At 57.0% G+C, this 26,026-nt stretch overlaps 5 protein-coding genes across 5 annotated transcripts; 2 read left to right on the top strand and 3 right to left on the bottom strand.

The window, feature by feature from the left end:
- Nucleotides 1-2,437: 2,437 nt before the first annotated feature.
- On the top strand, nucleotides 2,438-6,754 carry SPSK_06881 (uncharacterized protein; the record flags this gene model as incomplete). Its single annotated transcript, XM_016733554.1, has 1 exon — nucleotides 2,438-6,754. One exon carries the CDS (start codon nucleotides 2,438-2,440, stop codon nucleotides 6,752-6,754), a length of 4,317 nt encoding a protein of 1,438 aa, XP_016591241.1.
- A 387-nt stretch (nucleotides 6,755-7,141) lies between these two features.
- Nucleotides 7,142-13,345, bottom strand: SPSK_06854 (uncharacterized protein; the record flags this gene model as incomplete). The annotated part of the gene is made up of 1 exon (XM_016733528.1): nucleotides 7,142-13,345. One exon carries the CDS (start codon nucleotides 13,343-13,345, stop codon nucleotides 7,142-7,144), a length of 6,204 nt encoding a protein of 2,067 aa, XP_016591240.1.
- Nucleotides 13,346-14,840: 1,495 nt separating this feature from the next.
- Nucleotides 14,841-16,265, bottom strand: SPSK_07509 (uncharacterized protein; the record flags this gene model as incomplete). Its single annotated transcript, XM_016734171.1, has 1 exon — nucleotides 14,841-16,265. The coding sequence occupies one exon, from the start codon at nucleotides 16,263-16,265 to the stop codon at nucleotides 14,841-14,843; it is 1,425 nt and encodes a 474-aa protein (XP_016591239.1).
- Nucleotides 16,266-19,036: 2,771 nt separating this feature from the next.
- SPSK_07132 (bzip transcription factor) lies at nucleotides 19,037-21,307 on the bottom strand (the record flags this gene model as incomplete). Its single annotated transcript, XM_016733800.1, has 1 exon — nucleotides 19,037-21,307. One exon carries the CDS (start codon nucleotides 21,305-21,307, stop codon nucleotides 19,037-19,039), a length of 2,271 nt encoding a protein of 756 aa, XP_016591238.1.
- Nucleotides 21,308-24,585: 3,278 nt separating this feature from the next.
- On the top strand, nucleotides 24,586-25,737 carry SPSK_07671 (uncharacterized protein; the record flags this gene model as incomplete). The annotated part of the gene is made up of 1 exon (XM_016734329.1): nucleotides 24,586-25,737. One exon carries the CDS (start codon nucleotides 24,586-24,588, stop codon nucleotides 25,735-25,737), a length of 1,152 nt encoding a protein of 383 aa, XP_016591237.1.
- Between the last annotated feature and the right edge of the window lie 289 nt (nucleotides 25,738-26,026).

Here is a 26,026-nt window from a genome sequence, read left to right as displayed (position 1 = left end):
AGAAAGAAGAAAAGGGGGGGAGAAGGGAATGAGGAGGACAAGGAAAGGAAACGGGAGGTGAAAAGGCAAAGACGAGAGTGAAAGTCAAAGAGACACCTCATGTATCATGAAAGACAAAAGAAACGACAGAAGGAGCATAACAACTGCCAGGAAAAAGGTAGAAACAGGTGTTACGACTACTACCATTTACCATCTCATGCGATGCAATGTATTCCTCGGTAATCAGCTTACGTCTCGCTTGTTTTTCTCTTGCATTTTTCATAGCCCAGTCCCACCTGCTGACTCCGCAGAATCCCTGCAGTTTGATAGTCTCCTCTTCCTGTGCGCTATCTTGACGTCGTGATGGCAAATGTTTTGACTTTTGAAATGAGCAGGGCTGCCAGACAGTCCTGCAACGACCAAAACTAAGTGAATCATTGGGAAAGCATTTCCTTTTGTTATGAACACGGCATTGCATTTAATTTGTAGAGTGTCTCGTCCACAGACACTGCATCCGGATTTGGCAGATCTATAAACAAGAATGCATTGTCCTTGGTTACAATTGATCAAAAATTATGTCGGCACAAGCCGAGCCCTATCCAGCGTTGCGACTGTTCAACAAAGGCTTGCTTAAGCTTCTCAAGCTGGAGATGAGAGTGCTAGAGCTCCGGCCGGCCCAAAAGACAAACAACCAATGTCTGCAGTACGAATGAAGCATCCCATCACAGCGCAGCTCACAGGCACATCTTGTCATGCCTTCTGTCTATATTGTCTGCGTTAGGCCGCCAACTTAAGCCCACGACGTACAGACATGCAGTACATTCTGTCCACACTGTTCTTGATGGGCTCGTTTGGTTGATGTCCAGGAAACTCTCACCTCCTGTCTCATGCATCTTGCAGCGTATCAAAATAGTACCCGAGAAAAACTCATGTCCTCTGCCGGCCATGCACTGTCCATTATTATCAATCATCGGCCAAATAGACGCCGCTTTGACAACAAGATGCATCACGATGCCGGCAAGGTTGTCTCCCTGCCATCCACGACAGCACATCCTGCACAACATTGGCCCGACTTCACGTCAGCAAAAGTCAATGGAAACTGAAAAGTACAAAGCACACAGAGGAGTCGGCCTTGTCTCAGTCCGATGTCCGGGCCATGCTCGAAACCGCCTCTCGAAATACGACACTGACACTCTGTTCGCATGGCTCCTGTGGTGTGTCTGCTTTCCGTCCATCTTAGGCGTGTACCAACACAGTGTCAGACAGACAAATTTCTCCGATCCTCTCGTCGAGGGTGTAAGCCATGCACGTGACTGCGCGTCTTTCGCCCGCCACGGTCGGTCCACGGTCGCAAAAGTCCCGGCGCCAGCAGCAACCTTAAAGTTAGTGCAGAAGGACCGTCACAGTCTCGAAACATAGTAATGGCGCCCCATTCACGGGCCTCCTTTCACGCCTCTGTTCACGGCTCTGTATTTGCTGCCTTTGTGCTTGTCTTCTTCTTGTCGACACCAGCGAACCACGCTCAGCTTCTGAGCAGGTTTTCGGGCTGCAGGCAGTCCATCTGTGTGGCGGTCGAGCCACCTCATACAGCTCATTTTATCATACCACGACAACAGACATCTCGGTAGTCAAGGGGCTTCAATGAGAAACGGCCATTGGCGCGTCACACTCTACAAACATCACCAGACAAGACAAGTTTGGTTTGGCAAATGACGGTTCGGAGGCTCTGCCAGTCGGGTGTGATGGCGCGTGTTACAAGAGCATGTGCAAACGGGGCGTGAATAATTCAGAGGTCCAGAAGACAGGCCATTCACACGGTCATTGCAGAGGTAGAAAAATAAAGCCACGACGGGATATACAGATCAGTTCTTTTCAAGACTTTGCCTGTGGGGCTGACAGCGCCTGCAAATAGCGTGGATGGGTAGGTAAGCTAATGACAGTGGCTCTTTCTCATGCCACGCCCACCATGCTAAGATGACAAAGACTCGGGTGGATGACTGTCCGTTTCCGCAATATGTCCAGATTGAGCAGGAGCCAAGCACATTTCGTCCGCCGCGTTCGGCGGAAACTGCGTGTAAGTGTTTGTCACCATTCGATCCTCTGGGATCCTTGAGAGCCTTTCGGGTGCATTATGCTGGTTTTCATAGTCATCCATTTCCCTGCGATGGCTCAACTTTATTTCTCGTTACTCCTTACCCGTTTGTCAATTGCTCTCTTTTTCCTCCCTCTTCTGTTTCAATGGCTATCGTTCTTCCGCCGAGAAGAGGCATGGCAAAACACAATCTATGAATCCTCACTGTGACGCCTGGCACGGAGCAATCCAAGCAAGACAACGACGCACAACGCAAAACGCACGGTGCGCTGTCATCCACGAAAGCCGTGGTGTCCTTTGATGCCAGCCACAGACGCACCAGCCCTGTTCCATTGTACCTTCCCCTTCTGAACCTTCCCTCACACAATGCCCCCGCGACGCGCTCTTTCCTCGGACCACAGCCCTGCCACGGCTGCCCGAGCAGGCAAGAGCCACCCAGCGGCCATCGCTGCCTCGTCCGCCTCCATGTCTGCTTCAGGGTCGGCCACCGGCTCACCACCACCCCCTGCTGCCTCCAACTCACCACCGCCAACACATGCCGCCAAGCGCCGCAAGATTCGCAAGGGGACGCACAGCTGCTGGGCCTGCAAGCGCAAGAAGATCCGCTGCACGTTCTCTGCCCTCGATGGCACGCCTCTCGACCCAGACGAGATTGGCGATCCCGAGGCCTTGGCCGGTCTGGTCTGCGACGGGTGCCGCCGCCGGGGCACGCCATGTGTGAGCCAAGACCTGCCGGAGGCCACGGCGCTGTCAGCAGCCGCCAACCACAGCCGCCATGTCGATGACCGGCTGGGGCGCATGGAGGCGCTGGTGGAGATGCTCGTGCAAAACCAGCGACAGCAGCAGCAGCAACAGCAGCAGCAACAGCAACAGCTCAGCCTCAACCAACAGCAATACCAGGCCATCAAAGACAGCACAGGCCGCGGTCCAACGCATGGCACGCCGTCCACGTCCTCTACTATGACCTCGGCGGGATCCCCGACGTCCGAGCGGTCACGGCCCGTAGCATCCCGGCGCGATCGCCGACACGTGAACACAGGAGACGGCTCGGACGAAGAAGAAGGCGGGCCAGACGGCCTTGGACCACATCGACACGAGCCGCCGGCTGCACAGCGCCACGATCTCAATGTGCGGCCCCCGGCGCCCGAGACGTTGGTCAGCCTCCGCGAAAGCTTCCTCGCCCTCAACCGCACGGGGACGACAACCCCAACGGATGCCGACGAGCAGCGAACAGAGCCGACGACATACACGACCTGGTTTGGCCACGAGCGGGGGGTAGGCATGGGCGAGGAGGAGCAGCCTGGCACCATGCTACCCAAGATTGTTGGCCCGGCCACCCCGGCGTCCACCGCAAGCACATCAGCAACGCGTGTCGGCAGTGGCAGCCAAGGCGGGGCCGCTGGTGGCTCCGACGCAGACGCAGCCGATGGCGCAGAAGGCGACTCTTCCACCCAGCCGACCAACCGCCACAGCGTTGCCCACGCCGGCGACCGAGCTGGCCCGTCCCGACAACCCACAGCCGGCGCGCCTCTCCACAGCGGGTCGTCCAATGCAGACGCGCCGCCCAATGTCTCGAAACACATCATCCAGGCGGCCAGCTACATGCACGAGGAGTACGTGCGCCGCTACAACACCCTGGCCGCCGCCTGGCCGTCGCCGGAGGATCTCGACGTGATCCTGGACGCCCTCGCCGCGCCAGTGCGCGCGGGGCTGCACAAGGTGCTCGTGTACACGCCCTTCTCCGCCGTGCTCGCCGCCCAGTCGCCGCCCCTCAGCCGCGACGCCGCCAGCACCGTCCTCGTCCTCCCGCCGCTGGGATCACATCTCGTGCTTGTCGCCCAGAAGCTGCTGATGCTTGCCTCCTTCCTGCAGCACCTGCACCCCGAGTTTGATCCGGCCCTGCGTCGGCTGAAAGTGCCCCATCGCGAGCTCATGCAGCGCGCCATCTGCGCCACTAACACCGTCGTGACGGGCAACGACAGCCTGATCGGCTCGCTCGAAGGCGTGCAGTGCCTCGTCATGCAAGGCATCATCCAGTCTAACCAGGGCAACCTGCGCCGCGCCTGGCTGGCTTTCCGCCGCGCCATGACCATGGGCCAGCTGATGGGCCTGCAGCGCGGCTTTCCCGCCGCCACCATCAAGACCATTGACGCCAGCACAAATCTGCCCATTGTGCCCCAGTGCCTGTGGTTCCGCATCGTCTACGCCGACCGCTACCTCTCGCTGATGCTGGGCCTGCCCCAAGGCGCCCCCGGCGACGCGGCCGTCCTGCACCCGTCCTACGGCAAAGGTGCCCTCAAGACCTTGTCCCCCGACGGCGCGCTCCAACAGCAAATCGACATCCTGCTGCCGCCCATCCCCCGCAGTCTCGAGGGCGACGACGCTGGCGCCGCTGCGTACATTTCGACGTACAAGGACCTGCGCCGCATCGAAGAGGTCCATGCCGTCATTGTCGGCCGCATCATCGAACGCAACGAGGCCTGGCGCGGCGAAGACGACGACGAACGGGGCTGCGACGGCTACAGCGACGTCAACAATGTGCTCTCCACGCAGTCCATCGACCAGGCCCTACAGCGCGCCTCGCGCAGCATGCCCGCGCGCTGGTGGGTGACCCCGCAGATCGACGAGTGGGACGGTGACAGCACCGCCATTTTCATGCAGACCCAGCGCCTGGTTGACCAGCTGTTCCACTACCACCTGCTGACCCAGCTGCACCTGCCATACATGCTGCGCCGGGGCACGAAAACGTGCCAGGCGGCCGCGGCCTCCGTCGCAGAAGAAGTCGCTGCTGCCGCCGCCGAGGCTGCCAGCTCGTCTGCAACGGGGACCGTCCCCGAGGAGGCCGCCGCGGCGACCACCATGGACCGCTCGACGGCACACCTGCTGCGGGGAGACGGGTCAAAGGTGCCCACAAGTCTGCCGCCGGACTTTTCGTTGCCAGGTAGCACCATCACCAGCACCAGCAGCACCAGCAGCAACCCGGCTGCGACCGCCTCGACTACTACGTCGACGGCCTCGGCAGCCGCCGCCTCTGACCCCAACGGCACGTCCAGGACAGCTGGAACGGGTTGCAGCGCGGGCAGCGTCGACAAGTATGCTTACAGCAAAATCACCTGTGTCAGCGCCAGCCGCGAGGTCTTGACGCGCTTCCTGTCGCTGCGCAGCTTTCGGCAGGTCACCTTTTTCTGCCGCTGCATTGACTTTTTCGCTCTGCTCGCCAGCATGACCCTCTGTCTCGCCCATCTCGACAGCCACCGCAACGAGCAGCAGCAGAACCAAATGGTCGCCAACGACTTCTTGGCCCACCAGCGCCTCAGCGACCGCGGCATGATGGAGCGCGTGCTCGAGAGCATGGACGAGATGGTCCGTCTCAACGAGGACGACGCGCTGTCGGCCAAGAGCGCGGCCTTTTTGCGGCGCATGCTCGACGTCGAGCGGGACGCCTCTCTGGCCGTGGCCGCGTCGCTGGGCTGCCAGGACGCACAGGAGACGCTGCGCACGCGGGCCAAACAGTCACCCGACGACCTCCGCGTGTGGGTGCCCTTCTTGGGCACCATCCGCATCAACAAGGAGGGCATCCTGCGCGTCAACGGCAACGATTGTCCGCTGGTCCTGTCGCCCGAAGCCAAGAACAACAACATCCCGGGCGGTCGCGCCAACGGCACGACAAGGCCAGACGACGGCGTCACCTGTGTGATTGGAGGTCCCAACGTGGAAAACCAGGCCAAGCACCGGCAACAAATGCAGCAGGCGGAGCAAACGCAGAACGACAGGCAGCAAACGCAGCAGTTGCAACAAGAGCAGGAACGGCGGCAGCAGCAACAGCAGCAGCAGTTCCAGCAACAGTTCCAAATGCAACAGCAGCAGCAGCAGCAGCAGCAGCAACAGCAGACACCCTATCTCCAAAACGGCCCGCCTCTCAGCTCCATAGAGTCCCTCCTACCCGCTATGGGCGCCAACCCGTCCTTCAACAACGACCTCATGGCCACCTACCCAACCTACGGCGCCGGCGAGACCCGCGTTGTCAACCCACTGACCGGGCTTGGCATGGGCCCCAGCTGGTCGAGCGCTGGTGCCCTGAGCACGGCGAGCCCGTCGCTCATGTTCTTGCCCAATGGCGACCCCCAGGCCAGCAACCAAATGTTCTACGCCAACGCAGCCGACGGCAACAGCGGCAACACGCCAGCGATCGCCTCCAACACAACCGGTGGCGCCTTTATGATTCCTTCCAGCGTCGCAACCGACGACAGCGACACCCGCGTCGGCGGCTTCGCAGACGACTGGACCCTGCAGGGTGTGGACTTTGCCTTTTTCGAGAATCTGCTAATGCATGGCGGGCTGGGAGACCTGTCCTCTGGCCAAACAACGGCCACCTATGATGGCGGCAACAACGTCGGCGGCAGCGGCAGCAGAAACATGGACGCCAATCCAAACGCCGCAAACGCCCTAGCCAGCGCGGCGGACAAAGACACCCCAATGGCGGATCGTGGCATGACCACAACGAGCCGTTCGTCGACCACCATGGCCAAGACGGCGGGACACAAGGCGTCGTCAGCAGTGGTCGCAGGTGGCCAAAACAGCGCCGAGAATTCTGCCGGCGATGAGGGCGACGATGGCCACAACATACCCATCTCAACTGGCCAGCGAGAAGGCCGTCTAGGCGGCCACTGGGTGTGGCCGTAAGGATCGTGTTTTGTATTGATAGCAAATCTTCATAGAACGACTGCAATGACCATCTCACGTGTATCATCATCCGTTTATTATCCTCTGCGAAGTAAAGTGTGACGTGCCGATGGGAGAGAAGGTGAGTGAGTAGACAAAGGCCTGGCAGAAATACGCAAAGAATCAGTTTCTATATAGCCATGTCCGAGTGTGTTGACAGGAACATGCGGGTATATAAATGAAAATGGAACATAAAATGGCCGGCATAAAACAAAGAGCACATGCAGAAAAGCACGCAGCCAAATAGGAACCAAAAGCAACAATACGAACGTGACACCGACTGCCTCATAAAGAAGACAGGGGAAACAAAAAATCTCAAAACAAATGCAAGACAATCCGCATACTCCGTCATTTCATCATCTCGTTCTGGCCCAGGAAGGTCCGCGCCAGCTCGTCACCACCCTGCTCGGCCGCCTCCATCCAGTGGATGGCCACACACATGAGTGCCGGGTCGTTGCGCACGTCATACACACCATTGCCGCCAGGGCCGCTGCCGCCATGGCCATAATGACCATGACCGCCCGGGCCGCCGCCACCAGGCCCGCCGTGTCCACCCGACATCATACCAGACGACCCCCCACCGCCGCCGCCGCCGCTGCTGCTGCCGCTGCCGCCGTACTTGTCCATCACCGCCTTCTTAAACACCTCGCGTGGCTTCGAAAGAGGCAGCGTCGTGCGCTCGACCAGCTCCGGGTTGGACAGGTAGAAGATGGCGAGCTCACGCTGCGACGTCGGGTCGCCCTCTTTGGCCGTGATGGTCAGCATGCGGGCCGCGTCGGCGAGCGAGTAGGCACTCGACAGCGGGAGTGGTGTCGAGTAGGGAGAGGACGCCGGGGATCCATTCGAACCGTCGCTGGTCAGCGAGGACGCAGAAGGAGGCGGCGGTGGTGGCGGTGCCGTGGGCGCTTTCCTGGTTTTTGTATACACCCCGACGATCTCGTCGGCCACCTCGATCATCGTGGTGCACACCTCGCTTTTGAGCAGCAATGCTGCCAGACCAGCTGCCCAGAACGACTTGCCGCGCTCCGATCGGTCCAACACCTCGGTCGGCACAAATGCTGCGATGAACTGCAAGTCGCGGAACAGTGTTTTGGGCCGGATCGTCGGGTCGCAGAACAGCGACTGCAAGATGCAAGTCACCGCATCCTTTGTCGATGCATTGCGATTCTGCCCAGCACCAGCACCGTGCCCCGTGGCGCCAATACTGCCACCGCGGGACAAGGCGGGCTGCTGCGTGGAGCCAAGCGTGCTCGATCGCCGCTCCTTCACGTTGTCGATGGCCTCCTCGAGCGGCTTAGGCCGGTTGGTCGGCGGGCCCAGAATGGTCGTCTCGGTCGAGGCTTGGCCACCAAGCGCTGTGGCATGGCTCACGACCGAGTTCGTGCCAGATTTTGTCATCAGGGCCAGCCGCCTGCGTGTGCTGCGCGACGAGAGCGACGCCGTAATCAGGTTTTCGAGCTCGAACAAGGCTGCCAATTTCGCGTGCGGGTTGGGATGCACGCAGAACATGCGCAGGAGCCGTTGGTACGCCTTGGTGAACGGGAAATCGGACGTAGTCGTCTTTTTCGTCGTCGGTACACCTGCGGGCTTCGAGCTCGTGTGTAGCGGGGAGCGTTCATGACGAGCCACAGTCGCCGTATGGTCGCTGGCCGTGGCAGAGCTATCATTGGCGTGGCTCCCGCTTCCATTGGCATCCGGTGTCTGGCTTCGGCGACTCAGCGTGGACGGGGATTGGTCGCCAGCGGAACCTCCGCTGCTTTCGGTGGCAACCGTTCGCGTGTCGCACAAGTCGTTCTTCCGTTCCTTGTTGTCGACGACAATCTGCTTTAAAGAGTTGCGGTTGTTTCTTCGCTTTTTGTCCATCGCAGCCTCATGTCGCTGTCTCTTCTCAATGGCCTCACGCCGCTCAATGCATTCTTGGCCGAGTCCGCCAAACCAATAATCGGTCTCTGAGCCACGAGCAAACACAAGATTTCCGAGATCCGACAGGAGCAAGCTCGTCAGGGTCTGCCGAAGGTCGTTCAGGAACCAACTCTTCTCCTCCGACACCCGCTGATGGAAAGCAGTGTCAACAGAAGACGCCGATGTTCCCGGTCGGCCTCCACTGGCAGCGTGCGACGACGCCTGTATCCCGTCAATGCCGCCGTGGCGAGAAAAGAGAGGGCGACGGGAGGTTTGGTTCAGAGAAAATGGGTTGGCGAGATTGGTCGAGCTCGCCGTCGGCGATTGCGCACGAGACGTCGCCGTACTGGGCGACATGGACGATGGGAACGGAGACCAAAACGTTGTCGATGTGTCGATGGCCGGAACGGGAGAGTGCAGCCCGCCAGAAAAGTAATCTTGTCCGCCCAAGACCTCCGAAAACGACGTGCTGGCACGCGAAAAGCTGTAGCGGCCAGAGTCAAAGGACTGTACACTGGGGTTGTTTTGGCCGAGCGTCGCTCGTAGATCACCGCCACGCATCGATGTGCTGGGACGCCGGCTCACACCGAGCCGCCGGTTCTCGGAGTCGAAGCTCCGAATGCTGGATGCGTCATCCCAGGGCGTGGCCGCACCATCTTGGTCTCGACCCGCAGAGCGACCGCGAGATTCCAGGTATTGCCGGTCTCGCGTGTACAAGTCGCTGGACCACAACACGGGGGCATCGACGATGCTCTCCCCAATCAACTTCTCCGTGCAGCTGGCAACCTCGCAGGAGAAGCGGTGGATACGCTCTTCTCCCTGGCAAAAGTTGGCAATGCCACAATGCTGCAGCCATCGCAGCGTTTTCTCGGCCTGGTCGTCGGACAGCTTGTTGGGCCCGCCTTGGCTTTCTGTGGCGGCGAGGAGCTCGACAATCTCGCTCTCTGTTCGGTAGAGATACGATGCCGCAGGTCCTCGTTGTTTGCCGTGTCGAGAGCGCTGATAGGCATCCCACTTGCGGCTCGTACCCATTGTTTTCAGAGCAACCGCAATGTTGCGCGTAAACTCGTATGGAGCCGAGTTGCGCACATCGGTGACGTACCACATCTTGTCGCGAAGCGCTCTGAGGCGCCTCATCATCGTATCGATTGCTCCTTCTGCTCGCTCCTGGGACTGTTTTAGCCAAATGAGCCAGGCCTCGTACTCTTCGACAGCAGCAGCTGAGCGACGGATGGAATCCCGCGGGCCACGGGAGAAGATATTGAGCAGGGCGGCAAACCCATTGTGTCGCAAAGATTCCGAGTTGAGAGCATTCAGCTGCTGTATTGTTTTCCAATACTGGTGTGCAGATAAGAAATCAGACTGGGAACGTGACTGGGACGATGCGGCGGCGAGCATGGAAATCAGGACAGATTCGGTGGCCTCAGGCTCTTCTTCTGCATTGACGACAACGGGGCTCGTCCCCGTATCTCCGTGGAGCGAGTCAAACGACGCTTGCGAGTCCTGTGATTCGTGTGTCCGGTGCGTCGCAGACCTGGCTGGTTCTTCCCCGTTTGCATCCACGCGGCGGAGGTATGGATTGCGGCTCTGGAGGGGAGAGAATGCTTCTGACGTCCTGCTTGCTTCGGTCGTCACCACTCTGTTGTTCTTGAGACGGTACTTCTTCAGACGGTTCGCTCTGTTGCTGAACGTGTGGGTCACACCGCTTCCAGCGTCGACGGCCTGTGGAATCTCGTAGTCTTCAACCAGTTTTAATATAGAGTTTCGCATGTGGTGGTAGTCGGTGTCCAGTTCGGTCTTGTCCGGTCCCGATTGCTCATCTTCAGATGGGTCGTCGTCCGTCTCATCAGACGACGAAGTGGCGTCTTCTTCGATTTCGTCGTCTTCGTCCGGATCGTAGGTCATTTGGGTGGACAAGGTGTTGCCGTCTGGGGAAATAAACAGGACTGCCCAGCGTTCGGCGCAGGGGTGGCAAGACCCGAGCACGCGTTCGTGGCCCAGGAAATGGGCCATATCCTGGATGGCCAATCGGAGTCTGTAGCCGTCACTTTCATAGCTGTTACGTCGTCGTTGCTCCGTTCCCGAGAGTGACGGTGGTGGAGGGGACGACCGGTACGACGATGTGCCGGTCTGCTGGCTCTCGAGGAGAGGTTCCACAGACGTCGTCGCGTCGCTGTTTGCTGAAGATACGCTCGTGCTCAGGACCGAGTAGGCGTCGGTGTTGCTTCGCTGCGCACTCACGGGGACGGGTTGGGATAGTACGGAGAAGTTTGAAATCGACCCGGGTCCAGAGCGGAAGCTTCCGGATTGAGCGGATCGGGGTCGACGTTCCGGGAACAGGGCATTGGCCATGGTTACCAAATCTGCGGGGCTGACAACGAGATACGGGTGCACCTCAACAGTCTCTCGCAGGGACGTGATAGAGCGGGCAGGGAGAAGCCGAGCTGCTGGGCGATGGGCCTTTGAGTCGCGGAACCGATTCATGATGCTGTCGATGTGGGCCTTGATAGACGGGGGCGTCGAGACCGGTTTCGTATTTTGCGCGTGGCTCAGAGACATGGTCTTCTCGACGACGAGCCTCTGTGCACGCAAAGCGACTTCCTTGAGGATCTTTTGGCGCCCATACTCGGTGATGTGGTATTCGGCCATGAGGCCGTGCGTTTCAGGGTGAATGATGACACTCAAAAGCCAGGCCCCAAACAGCCACTTGTAAACAAACCAGCTTCGCGTGTTGTCGACGAATTTCGCGTCCAGCTTTGCCAAAATCTGGTTGCCGAGTTCAATCAGGCCCTCCGGGATCCCGGTTGCGTCCTCGTCGTCAATGACGTCAAAAAGGTCGTTAATGGCACGGTCATAAAACTCCTCGGCAGCAATCTGGTCCTTGGTGGTCCACTCGTTCAAGTTGAACCGCGTTCCGTTTTGGTCCTCGGCGCGGTCCAGGAGGAAAGCACCGTCTTCAAGAATCTTCATGAGGAACCATTCCATGTTGGATCGACCGGACCAGTCACGCAGAGAGCTCCAGGCATTGAGGACGGCCACCAAGACAGGCTCACCAGCCGCTCCCTTTTCTGAGATGAGCCGAGCGCATGCTGTCGCCCAAATGTCGGTTCTTCGCCTGTCTTCGGCACTGTCGGGTCCAGCCGAATTGGCAAAACAGGTATGAATCAGAGCGGACAGCGGGTCGTGGCGTTGAAACGACAAAAGCTTTTGCACCGGGTTCGCGTCCTTTCCAGGGCCTCCGAGCGACGTATTGATCGGAGGTGTGCGTCCTGATGGCGCTCCGCTGCGCGTTGATGGCGGCCGGCTGTGAAAGGGGAGAACCGAGTCAATCGGCTCCATGCCCTGGTAGAAGGATGTTAGCGCACTCAACTCGGCTGTGCCCAAGGAGCACAACCGGGTAGCCAGAAAATCTGGGTTGTTCCTGATGTTGGTCAAAAACGATATGAAAATATCCCGAGCTTCGGCTGAGATCTCATTCAAAAACGGAGCGATAGATATGGTGCCAGGGGAAGGTGTCGCTCCGTTGAGCGAGCCAGCATCCACGGCCGTGTCCAAGCTCGCGGTTGAGGCCGGCGATCGCAGGGCGTCCAGCTCCGGTTCGAAGAGAGCATACTTTCGCAGCTCGTCGCAGCTTTTCCGTACGTTGTGGACGGCGTTGTACAGATTCGCGAAACCTGTGCGGTCGTCGCTGCGAAAGCACTCTGTCAAGTTTCGGTGCGCCATGTCGCCGCATCGCACCAGGCGAGCAGTCAGGGCAGTGGCGATGAGGTTCAGCTGCAGTCGAGTCCTTGTCTGTGTCCGCTTTCGCTCCTGGTACTTGGATAATCTCACCAAGTGCGCCAGTTCGCTTAGCGACGTGCCTTCGGACTCGGCGGCAACACGTCCGCCGGGGTTGACGGATGCATCCTGCAAAAGCGGTTTGGCCGTAAAATGATACTTTATTCCAGAGATGCCCGCTGGACTGGTGGGAGGGCTGGCATTTGAGGTAGAGTGCGAAGAGGCTTTCTCGTTAGAAATTTGGCCGTGTGAGGACGTAGGTAGCTCATGCATGGATGGCGGCATTGGCCGGTGGCTCTGCACGACGGACGGTCTGTGAGGAGCAGACGAAGAGTACCCAGGCACGGTGCCAGTGTCGGACACCCCGACGAGCGGAGAGCCCAACATCGGCAGAGATGCGCCTTCGGTGGAGGAAATAGACGATATGGTCGAGATCATGGAGGCAGTTGTAGCGGTTGCTGTCACAGTAGCAGTGGTAGCTGCAGCGGCGGTTGTCTTGCTGGAGACCATCAAGTTGGTCAATGTCGGCGGCACCGTCAGCGGACCGGCCGATGTCCTTCGCGAGGCGCCGTCGCTACGACGATTTGGGTACGACATGTTGCCTTCGGCAAGGCGCGCAAGACTTCGGAAAGCGGTCGCGGGCGGGGGAAGACGCGGCTGATCGACATTCTTCTCCTGGCGTTCAAGGAGCGGTGGTGTCGGGGATCTCGCCAAGCCATGCGGCTTAGAAGTCGGAAGAGGAGCTAAGCGGACGGTTAGCAGCACCGTACAAAATGTCACGACAAACGTGTGACCAGAGGATACGGGACGAAGAGACTTACAGGACAGGTCTTTGTTCACAGGTGACGAGAGAGACCGTTGCAAAGGGACCATAACGGTACGAACGTGGCGGAGGGAGGTTGGGTGGCCGTTGTCGAGTGAAAGACAGTCGTATCAGTAGAAAGTTAAAACTGCTCCGGGTGCGCCTCCAGGCGTTTCGCCGTGCACCAAAGCCGAGGCGAGCGGCAAGCGACGGCAGTACGCAACGCCGCAGCAATCGACGAGGCGGGTGCGACGGGGGACGAGAAAGCAAAGCGAGGGGTGGTGAGTGAGTCGTGTATACGTATGCCGTGATCCGTAAAAGAGTCTGTATGCGTGTGTTGTCCCGATTACAAGACGCAGGTGATGGCAAGGTTAGTGGTCGTGGCGCCACATACGTGCAGCCCACTGGCGATGAAATGCGGCGAGCTTACACGTTTCGCCCGTATGACACGCGCGAATGCAGATGAGGGCGGCGGCAGCGAAAGGGTTGTCAGGAGAAAACAGCGAGAGAAGAAAAGGGGGAGGAGGAAGGGAAGGGAAGCAAGCGATGACGACGGTGGGTGACAGATCCAGAGATCCAAATGGCCAACGAGGGAAGCGGCGAACGGCGCGTCACTTTTTCGTTGCTGCCCCAGCCAAGGCAAGAGGGGAACTGCGGCTGCAGGATGCGTGAGTGATGCGTTGTACCTTCCCTGCCAGGTGCTGTGCTGTGCATGCAGCTGCGTACATGCGTGCGTGCGGCCAGAAGGAGCGACCCAGGGCCCTAGCCGGATGGGCAGGCTGGCAGACCGCAAGCTAGCCGACCTATCCCAGGCTGGGCTGGCCTGGTCTGGCTGGCCTGCCCTAGCTTAACCGAGCTGGGGACCTCCCGCCAACCATTTTACCCCACGGATCAGGATAGCGTCGCCAACGCGGCGAGCCCACACTTCGCGCTACACAGCTGTCAGCGTGCGCGGCGTCAGGGCAAACTGCGCCAGGGAGGGCCGGCCTGGAACTTTGTGAGCCGATGAAGCGGGCCAGCCCACAAGCTTGGAAAGGTATCTTAGGAGCCAGCGGTCAAATGTAGAAAGAACCACGCCGCTCTTTCCCTGATACGACGTTCACCCGGAACGTGCGCATTGGAACACGACGACGCAGCAGCAAGACACAAGGCGATGTCTCTTATTGAGTGCAACGTGGGACCAGTCAGGTGGCCCACGACATCGTTTGCCACGGTTATTTTCGTGCAAGTGTATTGTCTGTGTTCTGGTGTAGTGTGTTGTGAGCGTGTTGCCTTGCGTGTCGGTGCTTCTTTCCTTTTGTGCTCCACGCACTTTCTGTTCGCGGCTTAAGAGGCTCTTCTCCTACCTACTCGCCTGCCATACGCATCTGTAATGGACGCAGCGAAGCCTTGCTGAATCAGCTTTTATCACTGAAAAGGGGAAAAGCTTATGCTGCCAGAAAGGCACAAAACAAGACGGAGGTTGCTATATTCAACAAGTAGGTCCTCGGTTGCCATTCTTTTACTACATCAACAGCCCCGTCTAGAAAGGGTCAAGAAGTCAAGCAGGCACCTGCTCGCTGTTCTTTAAAGGGAGCGACCAAAGAACCAAAAACAGCCGGCCTCAGCAACAGCAACAAAAAGTACAATCCAAGCATCACGACCACCTGCCACGCTCATGTTGCCGGCCTGCCCGGAGGCGTTCACTCGCGCCGGGGGACTCATTCTCGAGATGCACATGTCCTTGTCCATCTTCTTAGTACCAGCTTTCCTCTTTGATTTTGAGCCATTCTTGTGTCCTTGAAGAGACACCGGTTCTGTCTGCATCGGTTGGTTTCCTTTGGGGTATTGCTTGGGCTGCTTCTTGGACTCTTCTTTGGACTTTCCTTTCATGTTTTTGGCCGTTTCGTTGCCTTTTCCTTTGGTCTCTCCTTTGGTCTTTTCTTTGGTCTTTGCTTTGGTCTTTGCTTTGGATTTGTTTGGGGGTTCAAGTTTGGTCGTTTTCGTGACGTTTTTCTCATTCGTTTTGGTGTTTTTCTTGGCTTCTTTCTTCGTCTCTTTCTTGGTCTCTTTCTTGGCCTTCGTCGTTGGTGCCGTCATCATTTTTGTCGTTTGAGATTTCGTCTTTGATTTTGCGCCACCTTCATCTTCGAGGGCCGTCAAGGCCGTCGGTGCTGCCTTCACTCGTTGCTTTTCGTCCGTCTCTTTCTTCTTTCCCTTCGCCTTGCTCCTGTTACTTGCTGACGCCGCATTTGTTGCCAGCCTCGTCTCTCCCCCGGTCGCCGATGTGCTTGCAGCTGTGTCTTGAGGCAATATTGCTTCGATGACCACCATATCGTTGGTTCCGTTTAGGGTCAAGCGCAGCTTTTCTTCAATTCGTATAACGCTGGCCTTTCTTGATCGCTGCAGCCATTGTGTCACTCCGTCGACGCTCTGGGCATATCTCTTCCGCCAGATGTCACACTGATCGAATGGCCAGAACTGGTACCAGAAGTCCGCAGCTTCTGGAACCGTAGGGTGAATAGCAATGATTCTCGCAACGGCGTGGCCGCCAATTATGCCAGTCAATATTGGCAGTTCGACCAGTTGCATGTTCGTTCCGCCACCTGGGTTAAATCGCTGCGGAGGCGGTGGGCAGAGGACCGTCACGACATGGCTGGTCCTCGCAATATGCCACGCAAATTCGGCTGACGCGCCTCTCATGTATTTGGTCAGCCCTTTCTTTCCGGGGTGCTTTCGCGATGCGTCGCGCGTTCGTAACGGCCCCATGGCTGTCGACAGCGTCTGCATGCCCCTGTCGTCCGCCCATTTCTGTGCCGCCTCACGAGCGATGCCGGTCCACATGACTTGCTTGTTTGGCTCGCATGATGAGGCGAACTCTTGATCCAGCTCCGCTACCTCGCCATCGGTCAAGAACTGACGGATAAACTCTGCAGTCTCAGGGGGCCGGGCAGCGGTCGGACGAAGCGGCGGAGTGTCAAGCACTGTTACAAGAGCATTGAAGTCGTCCATTGGTCAAGCAACAACTTTGCAGCTGTGGAACGTGATTTGTGCAAGGTTCACCGGGAGGATAGAGATGTGAAATGATCTGAACATGAATGCCGCCTAAGGGCGTCAAGGTTTCGAGGTGGCATTCAATGATGCGGAGGCCTTTTATGGCCTGATACATGTGGTATGTCTTGGGACCTTCTGCACAGGACGTACGTCGTTCTGTGTATCTACATTCTTTGTCTCTCGACGACGATGCTGTGCATTGAGTAAGCGTCGATGTGTAGGCACACTTTGTCTGGCCAATCAGTTGGATAACAGCACCCTGGGGCTCTCCTTACATTGTTCCAACCCATTTTGAGTCTTTATATTACAGCCCTGGATTGCAGACGAAGGGGTTCGTGGTCTTTGTCTAGGATCGACGGACCTCTTCTCGCACGTCGGCGATCAAATCAGTCTCGTCCTCTGGCATCGGCCCTAAAACCAGCGCTATATCAGCCACTGAAAACGAGGACCCTCTTTCTCGTTGGCATCTCGCGCCAATCGCTCTACTCGTCGGTCCAGAACACGCTTACCACCATTTAGCATCGTCACGTTGTACCACAAGCATTCTCGTCCGTCCGATCCAAAAACGAGACACCCCCTCTTCTTTCGTCTTGGCCCCCATCTCGCCCCGCCTCCAATACCCTTCTCAGCCTGCAGCCAGCCAATCCCGGAGCTCCACGCTTCTCCCAGGCTGCATCTACCGGTTTTCCTTTGTTTAACATCTGCCAACACATAGCCTCGAAAAGGGACTCCGGCCAGGCCCCTTGTTGAGGTTGTCTACGAAAACCCCCTGTCCGTCCCAGGCTGTCGGCCAACACGTACGACATACTATGGTCCCAAATCGACTATCTACAAAGTAATTTCTTCAGTCCGAGCCCAGGAAACAAAATCCAAATAAATAGACATAAAAATAAAGTAAAATAAAATAAAATAGCTCTTCAAACTAAATCGATGGGGCAGAGGAGCTGAAAAAGAGTGCGCGGGCGTATCAAAGTGAACGGTGAGTGGATGTCGAGGGAATGTGTGCCGACCATCCAGCCAGCTGTGCTGTCTGACAGCTTTTCTTCGTGCGGACTATGCCTGCCACATGGTCTTGTGGTCGTCGTGTATGCATGATGCCGTCCATTGGCTTGCGTCCAGCGGTGGCAAACATGTTGCGTCCTCTCAAATTGCCCTCCTTTCCAACACATTTTTGTCACGTAGGCCGCTTGGTACACTCGACATCGGTTTACTTGGACCCTTTTCTCGCCCATCCAACCACAGCCCAGCAATACAGATGTGATGTCGCAAGCCGCTGCCCGTGCTTTGCATCGCATCGGTCGGCTCTCGCCGCACTTGGGAAAGCGGGCGGGCAAGGGTCATCACGACATGGAAAAAAGCAACCGAGCCCTCTTATAGGAGCAAGCAACGGGATGGGAGCCAAGACACGATGCAGCCGATCAATTTATTGGCTCTGCGACTCGGCCTGTGTCACGAATCATGATACGGGAAGGGAAATGTCGCCGATGAGAGGTCGCAGGAGGAACGGCCCTGCTTTTACCTCTGCAGAAACAATATCAACGCTGGAGGCGAACACATGTCCAAGTACATCCCGACGGCCTTCGTCTGGACATGCACGTCTCCAGCCGTGCAACCCTTTCATGTACTTGGTTTCGCAAATTCGCCCATACTGCGTACTAGAACGACTACGCGTACCTCTCATAGCCAGATACAAGTGTGCGTGCAGCAGTCACTTTGCACATACACGTACACACGCCCGCTGGATCGCGTAAGAGTGTGAACGATGCCATTATTCGACAACTACCCATACCCACAGTCCCATACGAGCCAACGGATGTATGCAAGCTCCATCCTCCCACCATCAGCAGTGCCGTCATGTACGCATCTCATTCGCCTACAACTTGTCGCTGTTCGTACCAATAGGCAGGCGTGGAAGGCCCGTAATAGAAACCCTGTTCGTATAGCAGGTTGTATTTGCGAGCTTCAAGTTCTTTCGATTGACATGCATCTCGTATGATGCAAGGCATCCAGATCTTCCAGCCAGTAAAATAACACCAGATGTTGGTTGGCAAAGGCGTGAATGCAACCTGACGAGACTGGCTGTTCTCAAATGAAATATCATGTACTTAAAGGTACGTTGCAATTTTATTTTCTCAACAAAAATAATGAAAATTAAAACAAATTCAAGCATTTAAAAAGACGTGACTTATCTCGATTTTTAAAAATAAAATAAAATCACAAAGTAAAATAATGCTCAGCAAGTAGGAACAAAACATTTTTTTTTTAAAAAAAAAAAAAACTATGCTTTTGAATTTGCTTATCGAGAAATACGTTGTGACTTCTGATAACGACGGGCACACAACATGACCATGTGAGCCTGTCCATGAAACGTGCCTCGCACAACTATGTACATTTGATGTAAGGCCGTGACAAGAAATAGGAGCAAAAAATATACAGTGCAAAAGGACAAAAGGTAAAAATCTCAGCCATGTGGGATATCCGTCTTTGTTCGAGCTGGTATCTCTTTCAAATTTTCTGTACACCCGTAAACCATATCATACACATCACTAAACAAGGAAAAAGCAAATATAACACAAAGGAAGTCAAAGAGCATTAGCCTAGGCCTGGAGTCCCTTCACGTGGGTCATATCTGTATCTGTTGTGAGAACAGAACAGAGAAATGCAGAGGGTAGTCGCTGATAACAAGAAAAACATCACAAGATCAAAAGGTCCGGTACACGGAGCGGGATTCAAGGCTCCTTGCCGAACCGCACGTCAAAGCCCTTGAGAACGCTCATGATGCTGGCGGCCTCGACCTCCATGGGATGCCGCTGGGCGGGCGCGTTGGGGTCGTGCCGTGGCGCGGCTCGCAGCTTGGGCAGCCACATGCTGATCTCGTCAGTCGCTTCGTCAAAGTGTCGGTGGCTTGACAGCGTCTTGTAGGCGTCGGCACACGACAGGCTAATGCTCGTCTTGACCGCGTCAGCGGCCAATACGTTGCCGCTGGGTCCCACGACGGTGGACGTGGATGTGGAGGAGGACGCGCCGCCGGGGGCCGCTGGTGCGCCCTTTTTGTCCTTGCAGCAGCCACTGCCGCTGCCGCCGCCGCCACAGCATCCATCTCCAGCACCGGCACTGGCACCCTGGCGCTCAAAGTTGGCGGCCAGAGACCGACAGAAGAGGCCCGAGACCGGGTCAGACAAGCACTGGGCGCACGTACCAGGGCCGGCAGGTCCACACTTGGAACGAGTCGTGTCAGAGGACAACGCAGCCGCCGTGGGGGGCACAAGCTTGCTCTCCTGCTGCTTTTGTTGTAGTTGCTGCTGCTGCTGCTGCCGTCTGAAGGCGGCCATACTCGACAGCTTGATGGCGCCCGTAGGCGTCACTTCCAGCGGCATGGCTATGGGCGGCAGGTCGTTCTCCGACGGGGGTGGGGTCTTCTGCTGAGCCACAACCGTGCCGGCCGAGATGGCGAGGCTGCCCGTCATCGTGACGCCCGGCATGCTGTCGGCGCAAACACAATATGTGCCGTCCGAGCAGAAGCCACAGCGCTCTTTGAGGGGAATCTCAAAGCGCGGTGCGGCTTGCGGGTTCTGTTGTTGCTGCTGTGGTTGCTGTTGATGCAGCTGCGGCTGCGGCAGGTGGCGGGGCTGCATAGACGGCAGAGGCGTGCGGACGGGGCCGCCGGCGCCGGTGGCCTTGGAACGGGGGACCATGTGGGTAAAGTCGGTCTCGGCATTCGTGTCGACGTCGCTGAAGTGGCGCACACGCTTCTCTTCGGGCGCCATTGGTGTCGGCGAAGAGCTCGAGTGGGATCTTTTGAGCTCCGACGAGATATTGCTGAAGCCACCCCCCGTCAACGCGTTGATGCTCTCCTCGAGGCAGGCACACTTTGTGCCAAGCGTGCACTTGCCACAGTCCATCGAGACAGTGGCAGCCATAACTTCGTCGGCACAGGCGCACGAGCCGTTCACGTTGCAGTTGCCGCAGGTCAGCTGCTCGTCGTCAGGTGGCGAGATGATTTGAGAGATGGAAAAGGGTTGGGCGGAGACATGGCGACCGGAAACGGATGAGATGGAGCTGGATGTGCTGCCGCGCTGCTGATCGTGGTGGAGCGGTTTTTGCGGTGCGGGCGAATGGATGTGGTTTAGGGATTGCTGGTGTTGTTGTTGTTGCTGCTGCTGCTGCTGCAGCTGCTCTGGGTGGTGTTGTGTCTTTTGCGGCTGGATGGAGTTGGCTCGATGCATGCTGTTGCTCCGCGCCGACGAATGTGATGCCTGGCGTTCTTTGTTGGCCCACGCCTGGTTAATGGCCTTTTCCTTCTCGAGCAGGTTCTCCAGTATCTGGCACCGGCTGCGGAGGACCTGGATCTCGGATTCGAGTGTCCGGATCTTGTTTTGGCTTTCCAGTTCGGCACGGTCGTGTTCGTTCTTCTGGTCCTCCAAGAGGTCCTCGAGCTCACCCACACGTGCTGCTCTCCGCTCACGGAAGGCACGTTGTGCGGCGCGGTTCTGGGCTTTCCGCTTCGTCGGCGGCGTGTCTGTGGCCGGCTTGCGGCCCGGCTTGGGACGCGGCGGGATCACCCACTGCTTGCTGGTGATGGACATGGGTGGCTTGCCGGCGATCGCTGCCGGACTCTGTACTGGGGCTGGCGACTGGGGTGCCGGAGATGCAGCGGAAGCTGTGGGAATAGCATTGCCAGTGGGCGCGTTGGCGGCAATCTGCATCTGTAGTGGCCGCACGGCAGCGGCTGGTGTCGGAGCCATGGGCTTGATGGCCAGCTGTGGCTTGGGAGCCACAGACGTACTAGATGAGGAAGAGGTGGAGGTTGCTGTGCTGGGTTTGGGAGAGTCGTGCGACGACATGGGCGACGCGGGCGAAATCGGCGTGCTGCCGTTGCTGCCGCTGCCGCCTATGCTGCCGCTGCTGCCGCTGTAGGCCGAGGCGACCGGCGCCGGTGAAAATGCCGTAGACGGTGGCGACTGCACTGCGAGAGGCGGGTTATGTGGCGACGGCGCCATGGCAGCAAACATCTCAAACTGAGAAGCGCTGCGGCGTCGTGGCCATGCACAAGGCGGATCGTTGCAATGACGGACCAACGGATCTAGGATGAGCGGGATCGCGGGATCGCGATCTGTGGTGTGATGGGTGACGAGGTGAGGTTCTATGGGATCTGAGAAGCAGTAAGCTGAACCTGTGGCGATTGTTGTGTTGTCGTGAATAACCGATATGCTGTGTTTAAATGTTTCGAAGCAAGATGCGGTCATACGATCTGAGCGGCACGATAATGCGAGGACGAATTCAGTGCGGCGATGACCGGAAGGGTGTTATTATTTAGCACGTTTTTTATCCCTCTTTCATGAGCCGGCTGGATGGGTGGCCGGAATCGCCCTTGGTTGTTAGGGCGCAGAGTTGCCGAATTGGTGCGCTTAGTTTTGGCGGCTGCCAGGGAAAAGATCGGTCGCTCGTACTCTCACTTCAGGTCTTGGCGTATTAGCCCCACCAAGGTCGTAGCCGAATTCTAGAGATGCGCGTTTCACTCTCCAGGTAGTGTGCGCATTTGCAGCTGTTGTTTGCCCCTCATGGGTTGGGAGCGTAGGCCGTGGCAATTGATGAGGTACAACGATGTGGTGAGAGGATGCAGAGTAAAGAATGTGAAAAAGGAGATTGGATATAGGGGAAAGAAAAAGGGGCAGTCAAGACGAAGAGGAAAGAACGACGGCAGATGATAAAAGAACAGGAAGGAGCTGACGCTGTGGAAAGGAGCCAAAAACAGCTCGCATTCGTGCGGAAGGAGCCACCTGGAGAGGCCTGGGTAGAAGGTAGAGCAAATTTGCGGTGGCGGACTCGAACAGTGACCCCACCACACCGCATTTAGAGCAGTCCGTTTGTTCCCTCTCGATCCTCTGTGTCTGCCTGATGAAAGGAAGTGACAGAGCTGATCATCCAATGCGACTCTGCACCGATAGTCATACGAGTCATACAATTCGTAGTTGGAGACGACTGGCACACGACAGAAAAGAAGCAGCCAAAATCACGCACTGGCCTGGCAAAGAAGGACCTGCCTCGCAACTGTACGTTTTACTCTTCCCTCGTTCCTTCCGTTCACGAAAGTCAGAAGCAGCCCTCGCCAGTTAGGGCCAACCGAACGCTCTTTCTCTCATCTGCCCGTCCATTTTCCTTGGGCGTTCTTGCGTTCTGTCCTCGTCATAATTTATGGGCCGCGTGTGGTCGAGTGGAGTCTCTCAATGTGTGGCTAACACGCTGATTTGCTAGCTCGGCTGATGGCGACGACGAAGAAGCGAGGGAAACGACACACGAAGAAAATTTAAAGGAAAGTGGGGCCACTGATGCGATTGATAAGATAATTTTCACTAGGCTTCTTGGCGCGCGCTCTTTTTCGGTCTCTCACTCTTATCCCCCCTTTCCATCGACACGAAATCGCGCCATTTGTGCCTCTCGGAAGAGGGGTTTCCTTTGAACAAACGCATTCCAGGAACATTCGTTTCCTATTTATTATCTTACTCCCCACTCTACAGGAAGATGCGTCAGTGTGTCATGATTGTATACTTTGGAGGCCAAAAGGGGCATCCTGGATTCCGTCTGGCCCAATGCAGCGTCAGCCGAATAGGTTGCTTGTATGCCCCTGCGAGAAATCCGTACAGTCATGCCTCATGGGACTGTGCTGCTACGCTTCAGGAGGTTCAGACTGTAGCGTAAAAGAACAAGGCAAAGGCCAGGCGTTGGTGCCAAGCGGCGTCGGTCTAGACGACAACGTCGCATACGTGCGCCGACTCGTTCCACCGAGAGACGAGGAGCGACTTCGGACGCATCGGTCTGGCATGGTGTGGTATTTGATGCGTTGCAAGTTTAACCGTATGAACTGCTGGATAAACCTGCCTGCCGAGCCAAAGGACCGTTGGGAGTGCACTCCATCCTGCGCGTGTAGGTGAGTGCGCATGTGGGGGTTGATGACTGCTCAGAGTACGGACGGAGCAAATTGTCCCGTTTACCCAACAAATGCAGCGGCAGGAAATACGATACCAGGTTCGGAGCCCGGCGGGAGCTCGGTTCGAGAGAAGCAAAACTCATTGTATGATACACAGAATCAAGAAAAGCAGAGGATCTACTCATGTCGTTCGTGCGATGAGTTAGATACGAATCTCTTTTAAATAGACGAACTCCGGTCATCTTCGAAACTTATGTGGTCAAAAACGGGAAACGGCCACGGCTTGAAATACATTGAGAAAACCCAAAACAAAAATGCAAGCTACACAGACCGCATGCCGGATCCTGAGAGTGGGTAGCCAAGAGCGAGCAGCCGGTGCACGGGAGATGTTGATTTTTTATCAGATCAAAGCACACATCCATGCAAGATTATCAATCTCATCGGGGAGACAAAGGGCGGTCATTCGTGGACGGTCGGCGCCAGAAAGAAAACCGGGATGTGGATAAAAAGAAGAAAATAAGAAAAGGCGATAATAGAGTGAGAGAACGAATCAGGATGTAAAAAGGCCACGACAAAGTGCACGAAAGCCGAGAAATGCCCACGTCCGGTGCCGACAAGATTCGTCTCACCCCCCCCCCTCCCCCCCCTCCCCCCCCCCACAGATGCCATTTTACGATGTAGTGTGTTCAGCACAGTCTCCAGAGGGCATTTCAGGCAATACAGGGCGCCAGCATGCTCGTCGTAGCGCCTTGTGTGCCCTGTCTCAACGCGTCCCCGCCCCAACGGCTAACTTGTCTTTGGACAATCTATGGCGAATGGACGGCGATAGTAAGAAGTACAACCATTTGCGAGAGATGAACGAATTTGCAGACTTGGATCGAGGCCATGTACTAAGAGTACACAAAAGCAACCAAGAACGAAGGACTTACCGCTCCGTTGTTTGGCAGGGCGAAAAACCATCGGTCAAGGAGGTAGTATTGCCTCTTCCAAGATACTTTCAGGCACATTTTCCGGCCGGGGCGGCTTTTCAAATGCTCGACTGAAATAACAGAAGAAGCTTGGGAAAAGGAGTTCCACTGAATTGTCAGATCAGATGAGCCCTAAACTGGTAGTCGACCATGTTAAACTCGAGTAAGAATGTATGTTGTACACGAACTGTAATATACACTGATTAAAAGATGCACGTGATATTATGTCAGCACTGAAGTCCACGGTAAACAGCCAACCCACGAGCGGCATCAAGCTCCATCAACACGACGCATTTGGCGAGAGAGCAATCCATCGGCACCTACTTAGCCGACACGACGTACCCAGACCCAGGGCCTTCTCTTGTACACAACACACACAGAGATGGAGTCCTCACAACTGAGCTCGGCCCGCGGCCGGCCACCACCATCCCCCTACAGCAGCTACGGCGGCTTCCAACTCCCGTCATCCTCTTCCTCAGATAGCGGCGCCGGCGCCGGCGGTGGTGGGGGGGCCTATCGCAACAACGGTTTGGGCATTGGTGTTGGTATCGGTGACGACGACGACGACTTTGGCGACGACGACGACCTCGACCTGCCCTTCCCCACGGCGCTCTCGCGCAAGGACTTTTTGACGCCCGCGTTCGACGCCACGGCCTACCTCTCCTCCCTCTTCCGGTCGGGCGACGACGGCACATCGGCCCAGCTGCGCCACCAGACGCTCGAAGACCTGCGGGCGGAACTGCGCGAGCGCAGCAGCGCAATCAGTGCGGAGCTGCTCGAGCTGGTGAATGCCAACTACACGAGCTTTTTGGGGCTGGGCGACGAGCTCAAAGGCGGCGACGAGAAGGTCGAGGACGTGCGGGTGGCCCTGTTTGGATTCCGACGGTCCGTCGAGGACGTGCAGGCGCGCGTACGGGAGCGGCGCGTGGCCGTGGGCGCTGCGTGCCAGGAGCTGGGCCAGGTGCGGACCGCCATCGACACGGGGCGGCGGCTGCTGGAGCTCGACGAGCGGGTGGCCCAGCTGGAAGAGCGGCTGTCGATTGGCGAGAACGGCGCACACCCGACGGCCGAAACACAAAACGACGACGGCCTCGACTTTGCAGACATGGACGACGACGATGAAGAAGACGAAGACGAGGAAGAAGAAGAAGAAGAGAAAGAGGCAAGGGCAGGAACAGGGGCTGGGGCGGGGGGCGTTCGGGGGACGGAAAACGAAAATGCAGACGACGAAATAACGCCCGCTTTCGTGGCCAGCGGGCCGAGGAAACTGGGCGCGCTGGCCCGCGACCTGCTGCTGGCCACACGGCTGGCTGACAGCCTGGGACACCAGCTGCCGTTTGTCAAGAAGATGGACGAGCGGCTGGACAAGTGTGAGAGCACGCTGATACTGGATCTCAATGCAGCCGTCAAGGAGGCACGGTCGATCTCGAGGAGCAAGAACAAGGCAGCACAAGCGCGGTTGCTGAAACTTCTGGCCATCTACCGGGTGCTGGACCGGGAAGACGAGGCTGTGCGTGTTTTGAAGGAGAGGTAGTGCATCCGCTTTTCGACCACGTCACGGCATTCACTGCAAGCCAAAACACGAATATAATGCATCTATAGAGTAATGAAACGCAGTCTTATGTCTCGTGTGTGTGTGTTCTTTTGTGCTTTTGTAAATAATGCTATGGTGGTGATATACAGGTAAATCCAAATATGCCCGAGCCCCAAATTGGATATATCATACAACGGTTTTATGTCTTCGTCCTCGCTTCGCTCGCGTTTCCCTCCTTTTATTTGTCCTCGCTTCGCTCGCGTTGTCTCATTTTGCTTGTCCTCGCCTC

This window comes from Sporothrix schenckii (assembly GCF_000961545.1).
Source record: "Sporothrix schenckii 1099-18 chromosome Unknown Cont41, whole genome shotgun sequence".
In the NCBI taxonomy this organism is placed as follows: domain Eukaryota; kingdom Fungi; phylum Ascomycota; class Sordariomycetes; order Ophiostomatales; family Ophiostomataceae; genus Sporothrix; species Sporothrix schenckii.
This window is presented reverse-complemented; position numbering and strand designations above follow the sequence as displayed.